We start from the raw sequence: 10,264 nt of genomic DNA on the forward strand, positions 1-10,264 counted from the left end.
TTGATTGGTCTACTTAGACTTTTGAATGATACCTCATCAAAATTCTTGAAGTTTTCCCATCGCCTTTTCTTGGATTTTTACATCTTATTTTATGTAAGCTCATTTGCTGGCTTGTTACTCTTCTGCTATTTTTGTTTTCTTCAGATTATTTTATACTTCCGTCAGTCCCGTTTTTATTTATCTCTTGATTTCTCCAGTTTCCATGTCTTCAAGTATAATTGAAAATATATATAAAATATCGTTTTTACGGAGATTTATTATGAACACTATAATTCGGAAACCATTCATCGGTTTCGTATTCATACACCTCATAAAAGTCAGCCTCAACATTTATTTCTGTTTACTTTACTTCTATTGTATATGCACAAAAATAAGAAAAAGGCGACAATTACTAACCATTAATCAAAGATAATTGTGTTATTCCTTATGAGAAAAATGGCAAAATTTCAACCAAATTAAATCTCAGATTTATAACTACTGATGGAGAATTCTTGTTTTCACTTCAAAAAATATATCCAATTTTTTTTTCACCAACTAACACGGTATACTATTTTCATAGGTTCTTTTATTAATAACTTCTTTGTTTAATTTTTCTATAATTTTAGTGGCAAATTTTAATTTTTCTCTTAAATCACCAAAATATCATATTTTGCGGTAATCTCTGACATAATACTTCTTCCACGCATCTCATAACTTCTGGAAATATTTTTCATGTTCTTATCCCATGTAGTGCTTACTTATTTCTATGGATTATTTTTGTTGCTATTTAATCTTAGGAATATATGATACAGAAAGCGTTTTTAGATTTATCTTTTAATGTGAATGCTCAATTTAATTTTTGGAAATAAAAGTTCCCCCATGCCGAAACTCGATTATTTTTTTCATTATTTTGATACTCATGTTTATATTTATACACACTTCTTCCTATGAAAGGCTGTCATATTTTATTTCCCTACTTATCTAAAGATTTAATATTTATCTGATTCCCTAAGTTACCATGCGTGCTCTTCAGATGGCATACTCCGTCATTCACTAGAGATGGCAAAGGCATAAAGGCAAAATATGTTGGTTTTATTACCGTCCTACTGCCTTTCCTTTATTTTATTAAATGTCTTTCTTTAAGTCATTTTTTTTGTAAAATATCCCCTTTTCAAAAAATTTCCCATTCTTGAACTCAAGTTTAATTGGAGCCATATAGTTTTTATGCAAATTGTCGATCATTCTTCGGCATTCATAGATTATCCCAACGCTGTTTAGAATACGAATAATTGTGCCAAAGATCACCAACGGACTTTGGTTATAAAACTGACATTTTGATAATAGAAATGTAATCAGGACCATAGAAAATGAAGCGCCTTTTCTCGTATCGCGTTTTTTCTAATCATCAACACGATAGCCATGCAGGGAATCCTCTGATTGCAAACCATCTTTCAGTAGTTAATTCTCAGGATGCTCTTTGGTTTTTGGTCATTCAAGCTCATATTTAGGATTTTAGAAATTAAACTTCAGAGTAATAGCAATCAATCTCACTACTTTTGTTTTATTTTAATTGATAATCTAAACTTGATACCAAATAAATATTTATCATTTAGAATATATGACTAAATCTAGATAGTTTTAAACTTTTATTTCTTTTGTGATCATTCAAATATTTAATTCTTTAGAGTCAGAGTAAGAGACAAGTACGAAGAACAAATTAAGAAGGGCATAAAATAGAAATTCTATCAGGGGGGAGAGAGTTTTCACAGAAAAGAGATGAATGGTGATTCACAATTAACCAATATTAGGCGTAAAAATACAGTGATAAAGGTCATAGCGATTTTGTGACTAACTAAAGTTATGTATGCTAAATTATAGCTAGATTAATTAGAATAGTTCATATTTTGGCCCCAGTTTTATTGTCCTGTAAATTTTAAAACACACTCTCCACATGGTGTCTAACATGTGCTCCATAAGGTTTTGGGTTTTACGATATTGACCATTATTGCAGAATTTCCATCGCAAACTCACATTATTAAATAGTAGTATAAAACAATTATGCTGCTATTTCACATTCAAAAATTAAGATTGACCGTTTTTATATAAATTTATCATTAGCTCATTTCATATTCATTCTTTTTAAAGAATATTTAAATTTTGAAAAATTTTCGTTTCTGATAACGGCTGGCGTAGTTAGGTTTATAAATCTATGGCGTGTATTTGGTTACTCGCGGCTCCTTTGATTTGACAATTGCTATGGAAGATTGTCCATTGGTTAAATTTTGAACTCTATTGAAGTTTGAGAAGCTGAGTGTACATTCCTTTGCCGTAGTTTTAAAGGCTATTACTAATGATATTATCACCTTTTTCCCTACCCTCTTTACCGCAGAGCCGTTATTTCGACTGCGACTTCGACTGCGGGAGCGAGGAGGAGCTGGCCTCCTCGCCCCCACCATCACCACCGCCGACGCCACCGCCTTACCAGTGGCCGTCGGACGCGGCGGCCGACGCCTCCACGTCGGCGGCACTCGCCGGAGGCTTTTACTCCTCGATCGAACATCACCAGCAACAACTCGCCAACAACCGCCACGCCAGCTGCTGCCTCCTCTAGCCCCCAAGAAAGCCTCGCCCCGTCGACCGCGACGACTGCCAATAGTCCGATACAGAGCACCACCATCACTACAACCACCACGCCCCGCCGTCGGTCGCCGAAAGAGGCTCTTTGGGTGCGACGCCTCAAGACGCCCTCATCCCTCCTTACCGGGCTCTACCGGAGCCCGCCGAGGAGAGCCGGGCCACGTCCTCTTGCCGCCAGCCGAACCGCACGGACCAACACGAGCGAATCTCATCCCCTCCTCCACCAAATCGCTCTCCCTCTTGCCCTCCCCGCACCACCAAGTCGGACATTCTCCTTCTCCTTCCCCACCCTCCAAACGCACACACACCCCCCACGGAGTCGCGGTCGCGCAGGCGTTGGGTGCGGATCGATGTGGCATTCGTGATCAGGGGACCAAATGAATGAGGCCCGAGGAGGAAAGGAGGAGTGACGGCCCCTTAAGGGATCACATGTGTGTGTTGTGTGCGGAGGACGGGGAGTGAAGTGAGGACGGAAGGGATGAAAGGAAAGAAGCGAAAGAGATGGAGAGAGAGAGAGAGTGAGATGGGGTTCATAAAGACGAGGACAATGGTCTGCCGAGGTTCGGGGAAGGGAATGAGGGACCTTCGCGGAGGGGAAGACGGTTCGTTTATTGTTGGAAGGCGATCGGAGCTTAGGTCATTTGCTCCGCTGAGGGCCGGTGGGTAATTACGGCAAGTTTGGGGCTAATGGAGAGGGAGAAAGTTAGAGAAGAAACCGACTCGCGGCGTATCCTTTATAGAAGGGTATAGCCTTTTTTCCAATCCGCGTCAGTGTTTGGTTCATCCGTATAATTTTTGCTCAGACGCTACCCAATTGAGGAGCGTACAAACGATAGAAATAAATAAACGGAAATTGGTCATCGAATATGCTCTTTTCGAGATAGGAGATAGTTAAAAAAATCTACATCAATTCACCAAACTCCATCCTTGCGCTGTTCTTTAGTCGGCGACGTCCACTTCTTTGCACTTCACTCTATGATTCCACTGAGGGTGTTCACATCTCCAGATTCATTCTCAATGCGAAGTTTTACTACGTTAGAATCGGTGAGGATTTGATTACCTTGCTTGAATGTGGTACGAGAATAGGAGGTGATGGGGAACAAACGGTGGGAATTGTTGAGTGATGACGAAATGCTAACGAAGTACGACCGAAGAGTATGCAAATAGATTGGTTGGAAGGACGGGAGAAGTAAGAGGCAAAATAAATTGATTTTTTGGGTTGATGATTACGAGGGATTGCCCCGTTTACCCTGGTTACCCGTGGTCTATTCTCCTCTTTCCCCTTTGTGATACTCCGCAGGGGTTGAAAGGTCCTAATGTCTACTTTTGAAGAAAGCGGGGGGGAGGACGGTTGAGCACGGTTTTTTAAGTTTTTTATTACCGCAGCCCATGGTGCAATTTTCCTAGCAAACATTGGTCTTAGGTTCAGCACTTTACCAATTATTGGTATTTCAGAAATTCACATCACATCTGTTCCTTAGATTGATTACATTCTTGATATAAATGGCGTTACTTTTCGGTTACGATAACCACTTGGGAAAACGAACCGTGAATAGCCTTGAACGCACGATGGTGGATCTCTCAAGTGGCGGATGGGGTGGCTGAAGAAGTGAGCATCCGAATATCTCCGTTTTCATCGCAAAAGCGCGTATGTGTGGAGTAAACTTGAAGGGTGAGGGAATTTAGTGAGGGAAGATGGGCTTGGACGCAGCGGGGAGCGGCATCCGCGCAAGATTGAGAGAGAGAGAGAGATCTTTCGGTAGAGGTCTCTGCGTGGAATGGTGGGAGGGCGAGGATTACAAATGGGAGCACGTCAAAGGGTGGAGGAAGCGATTGGGGTGTGGGAGAGAGTATAAGGAACGTTGGACGTCTTGGAAGTCGAGGAGCTCGGGCGTGGGCGGGCGGGGGAAATGGAGAGGAAAACGTTGAGGAGCTTGGCCTTGGGAGAAGTGAGGGAGAAGGGGGATTTTTATGATGGCGGAAATAATCGAATATCAAATGGCCGGTGAAGTGCGTGTGTAAGGATGGGAAAGGGGAGGGAGAGGGTGATGGGATGGGAATGAGATGAGGAGAAACGTGAGTGGGGGACGTGGGAGGAGAGTTGATTATCTCCGGGAAGCAAGCAATGACGCGGAAAGTAATGCATCGGATGTGTGCATCCATCTCATAAAGGTCTAAGGGAAGAGATAGTGGCTTGGGGGAAGTGTGCGGTGGAATAAGGATTCGAATCGAAATATTGGATAATGGAAACCCTTTTTTCGTGGAACCAATGAAAAAAAACGGTCTAATCCTCGGATGCTTCTAGCGTTATTTCTCTCTGGCTTGCCAATATTTTCATTGCAGTCATGAATTACATGTGAAAGTCAGATTACAAACCAGATTAAAAGGTATTTCACTTGTACTTGACCTCGGTTTTAAGTAGGATTTTTTCAGTAGGTAATCAGTGCCATAATGCCAAGTAAATATACTGCTTGCAATTTAGTAAATTCACTGGCGAAACGAAATTTCTGTTCCGATCTCTAGTAGAAACTCCCATTTTTACCACATATACATTTTGTATTTACAGAAAAAGACGAAAATCAGGTTGACAAACCTGACCTTCAAACTAAAATGTACCATCTCTCTGGAGGATGGCTGTATTCGTATTCTATTACATTTTTTTTGTCACGGGAAAGAATTGATTTTGTTAACGTCTTCAGGGATGCCTTTGTATCTTCTATATTAACTTAATATCATGTTCTCGCTCAATTTGTGAAAGATTTGGTTTACTTTGCGAGCAAAATGAGTAAATCGGAGTGGAGCTGCTGGCCAAAAAAAAGCACTGCTTTGGACTATTGCCACCTCCGTAGTCGGAGTCAGTCGAGAGAAATGGGCACAGGTGCTTCGAGGGGAAAGCAGGAAGGGTTCGAGAATGTGAAAAGAGGATTTCGAAAGTGAGTGGGCCGAGAAGAGACGGATTTGATCTCAAGTACAAACAGCAAAGACCGTTGTTTACATAACCTCCAGGAAATGAGTAGAAAGGATAGCGGGGCAAGGGGAAAGGTTGACGCGTTTCTTAAAAGTAACTCACCCATCCTACATTTCTCAATTCACAAATTTTCCCTCACTCTTTCTCTCTCACTCTTGCGTAATAATCGTCCATTTCTGGGGACGCCTACTTTTTCAACCCTTGAAAGAGAAGGGAAAGCCACGGGCTGCGGGGAAGAAGATAGGAAAGGGAATGGGGGGAGGAGTATTTATTCCGGCGATAAACCCTTTACTCAAAGAAACGGTCTCCCTGCGTTGTCACGCATAAAAACGAAATCCCTCCCAGAGGCTTAATGTCTCCTCACGCTTTTTCCCAACCTGTCGCCCACCCCCCGCTCCCAAACCCGCGACTCCCTTCATCCCTTCCTCACGAAGAAAAAGAGGTCCTCCGTTTTTTCACGCACACAGTAGTGAGGATCGTTTATTATTTTTTCCCATCCCTCGGATGTTGAAAGGAAGTTTGCTCCGCTGGGTTCCCCCTCTCCTCTTCAGCTCTTCCCTTCGCCCATTCCTCTTAGTTTCGTACGTAATCCTTATCCCATCCCACTTTCCGTTTTCTTTTCTCTCTCTTTGTTCTCATACCTTTCCAAATCCCGCCTCTTGTCGCACCAAATCATTCCCTTCCCTGGCTAGATATCGCTGTTTCCTTACTCATTCCTCAACTTCTCCATTCGTCTTTATCTTACGGGACTATGTCCACTTCAACCTCTTCACACCATCCATTCTGCCTTTCAAGATATTTTTCTTTTAGTCGCAGCAGAGGTGTCGGATTTATTGAGAAGCACTAGGTAGACGAATCCTCTTCTTTTTAATTATAATGGTAAGGCTACTGAATGCGTAGGCGTATCTCAAAATTGAAATTGATAAGAAAACCTTCGAGCAACGGTACAAACAATTGATCGGGGACATTATTCTATTTTATTTTATCTTAAAGACATTTTTCTGCATTTTATTTGTGGAATGCAAGGCTCGACGTTGCTGTGCAACCTTGGTGCACAGCATAGATGTTATGAATTCTAATTCCACCAATTTTTTTGAGGTTTTGAATGTTTTAAGTCATGAAATATATTTTGAAAACTCTTTCCGGGATTTTGGTGAATTATTCATCATAATAGAGGATATATAAAAGTATGTATTTCTATATTATCTCAATAGTTTCAGCCTCAACTTTGTGGAAGTTCATTTTAATAAATGAAAAAGAAAAACTTTGTTCCAATTCACCACTTCATTCCAGGTACGACTAGTTTCGACGCTACGGCGTCATCCTAAGGTACCCGAGGACGACGCCGTAGCGTCGAAACTAGTCGTACCTGAAATAAAGTGGTGGATTGGAACAAAGTTTTTCTTTTTCATTTATTAGTATGTATTTCTCTTCGCACAGTACCAACTTTGCACGCTAAGGTTTCATTTTCTGAAGGCTATGTTCACATTTACCCTTGTGACATATCCACCGTGGTCCTGGATAAAGCATGAAAGATTTTGATCAGTTTAGGGACTACTACGGACCTTTACTTTCGGACAAGATGACTGAATCCACATTTCACCTTCTGCGGACTTGAACGTCGGGGAGTAGGTCTCCGAATGGGACCCACGAGAGGGATTGGCTCCGGTAGTTTGAGCAAGTGGGCGGAGGGACAGATACGACCGATGGAAGTGCGTTAAGGCGACCAAAATAAAACCGAAGCGAAACGATTTCCTTTCCGGCGTCTAGATAAAATTCGCAGTTCACGGCTAGAGGCGGTCCGCACGCGTAGGCACATACATTCGTCGGGAAGAGAAGTTTGAGTCGAGGGGAGGAAGGCAAGCGGACGAGAATCGAAAGGCACTGGAAGTAGGCTATAAGGGGAAGGAGGAATTGTTGAACAGAATGAGGGGGAGGGAGTGAGAATGGGTGAGAGGCCGAGGTTTGAGTGCCGGGGAAAATTCACCCGTGGGAAATCCATTGGAGGGATGGAGAACGAGAGAGAAAAAAGAAAGGACTTGGAGGAATTTCAAGCATTCTAACACTACTTACCTTCTTTATCTTCCACAAAAGTTATCTTCCTCGTTCCACACTCTACGCTCCCAAATCATCATTTTATTCCTCCCTTTTAAGACCTTTCTTACTGCGTCCTTCTCATCGTTCGTGTCCCCATCGTTGTTCATCTTATCATGGCAAATCTTCTGCGCTGAGAGGAATTTTGGAGGGAAGAGTATGCACGGGTATGAGAGAGTATATATTTGGGTGCTTGACCTTGTATGTTTGTGTGCGTTAACGTGTTTGTTTAGTGTCAAATGACGAGCACTGGCGTATTTAGGTGTAAGGGAAACGGTGAGACTGTTCGATGATAAGTTAAGATAGAAAAAGAGTTTATGATACTTTGCGCCTCAGAATTCCACCGATAAAACTATCGCTTATGCGGAAGACTAATTCAGCACGGCCGTGCCTCGTTGCGTGTTCATATGCTTCATTGCGTCACTTGCGGTTTGGTGACGGCTATGATGGCGTTTGGTTTGACGATTCGTGTGAATCTGTCCGTGAAAGACGAACAATCTCCCCTTCTCCGAAAGAAAGGAGCTAATCCACGGAAAAAGTGCTCGGTTTCTCAAAGTGTGGAGGCATGAAGAGGTCAGAAGATTGATAATTACGTTGGGTATTGAGTGGTCACGAGTGGAATTGTGTATTAGCACTGAAATGCTCTTGGACGTACAAGAACATACGTCTGAGTATTTTATGTTACAACTGGCATGCATACATTCTATGTGTACGACGTAAGAAAGAAGAAAACTCAAATTTAAATCCATAAATAATAAGTGAATGCTTTTGGTGCGCATTCCTGTGTTCATGTGGCGGTTTTTAAAGTGTTTGGTTTTAAATTATTTCTTTTCATCAAGTGAGAATTTTTTTAAAATATGCTCGTTTTCAGTAAAGCTGCCTTAGGTACGAAGTAAAAGAAAACTGAATAGGAAAAAGTGAAGTTGTTGGTAGGCTGTACTTAGGCAAGCATATACATATATTATATCTATTATACCAAAGTATAGTTCTCGACGAATTATTTTAAAGTAATTATTCTCTTGTCTACCTAATCGCGGTTTCTAGGGTCCACATTTTACTGAGTAACCATGGGAACCGAGAAAGTTGTGGGTTCATGGAACCTGCAAGGCAGGTGAAGAAGACAAATTAGAGGGATATTTTCATGTCTAAAGATTACTCCCCCTCTAATGCCTCCAATGCCCCTTGCCTAGCCGCAAAAAATGAAGTAAAAATCATGTAATGCTTTGCCAATTGACCTCGATCCACAAATACCACGAGAAAGAGAGGGCGCGCTGTGGTTGCCAGAGGATTTTTAAGCAGGGCCTATTCAGAATCAACCTTGCCTTAACGCAGGATTTGTGTGGAACATTTGATATTCTGTGGTCTCAGCTTTATCCACTTTGCAGTTCTTAGCCGTTTGACCGTCCGAAGTTGCTGTAAAATTCCAGTTAAATTTATTCTTCATATCCAGAACACGTAGTTTAAAAAAGTGATTTCAAAATCATATGAGCTTTGAATAAGACGCGCTTTATATAGACGTTAATTTTTATCAAAAATAGAAGATATCCAGGTAAACCGCTCAATAATCTTAAACTTTTATTAGTTTTTATAATGTTTATAATGGCCACCAGGGGTCATTTAGCGCAGATACTTACGTATTAACGAGATGAATGGATTGCTTTCACAAAAAGGTTGAACAAACAAAAGACTTGTGCTTCCTTTACTACTCCTTACCTCTCCAAGAGAATTCATTCGAGAATCACCCGTTATGTCAGCATCTCAATTCCTCTCTTTGCATCCTTAAAAAAAAACTTCAAAATTTTCAAAAATTATTATGAAATCATGCTCTTATTCGTCTGTCATATCGCGCATATTTATATGTGAATTTCGCGTATTTGGTAAACCAAAAGGGTAAAAAAATATAAAACTGAATTTTTGTTTTAACGTTCTTACTCTGAAAAGCATTTCGAGCCAAATCTACATTTTATAGCGCACCGATTGCTCTACGGCAACGGTGAGGGGGTGGTTTAAACACGGTCAAAATAAATAGAGTTCTCGGCAGATTTCAAAACGTGAGGCGAATCGTCGCGAACATCCTGCAAATCGCTTATGTGAGCGGGACTCGGGCGGCATGTTTTGAACACACGAGGATAAATCAGTACGTATGGAAAACTTTTTTAGATAATAAGGACTAATTTGCTCATGTTGGAATACTACGCACTGGTATTCAGAGGAAATGAAAAAAAAACAGATTTTTGAGGAAGGGGTGGGAGTAAATATATTTCAGCTTGCAAGGTCGTCTTAAAAAAAAGGAATAAATGCATGCGAGGGTGAGCGACTCTTGCTCCCTTACGCAGTTCGGTTTCAAAATTTTAACCGTTTACCTTTAGATAAGTGTTTATTTTTTTCATACCCGTCATCTGATATTTTTCTTTATCGAGGACTCAACTTGACGTAGTAGTTCTTGAAACTACATATGCTATCGTTGCTTCGGTGATTATCTGTATATGCAAAGGGTAGCGAGGCGTTAAGGTCAGATTCTTTTTTAAGGGTTGGGAAGACTTCGCCAAGGATGTATCCGATTTTGAATGTGAAGACGCGACCAAA

At 41.2% G+C, this 10,264-nt stretch overlaps 1 protein-coding gene across 1 annotated transcript in view; it reads left to right on the forward strand.

Moving 5' to 3' along the window:
• Positions 1-4,399, forward strand: part of LOC139691859 (WAG22 antigen-like) — a 36,062-nt gene extending 31,663 nt beyond the window's left edge. Inside the window, exon 4 of the mRNA XM_071589816.1 lies at positions 2,369-4,399. Coding sequence (XP_071445917.1) covers positions 2,369-2,590 — 222 coding nt within the window. The 3' untranslated portion in view covers positions 2,591-4,399. The remainder of the gene's footprint in view (positions 1-2,368) is intronic.
• The last annotated feature ends 5,865 nt before the right edge of the window (positions 4,400-10,264 follow it).

The sequence above is a fragment of the Hetaerina americana genome, unplaced genomic scaffold, assembly GCF_022747635.1.
Source record: "Hetaerina americana unplaced genomic scaffold, ioHetAmer1.1.p SCAF_1, whole genome shotgun sequence".
Lineage (NCBI taxonomy): Eukaryota > Metazoa > Arthropoda > Insecta > Odonata > Calopterygidae > Hetaerina > Hetaerina americana.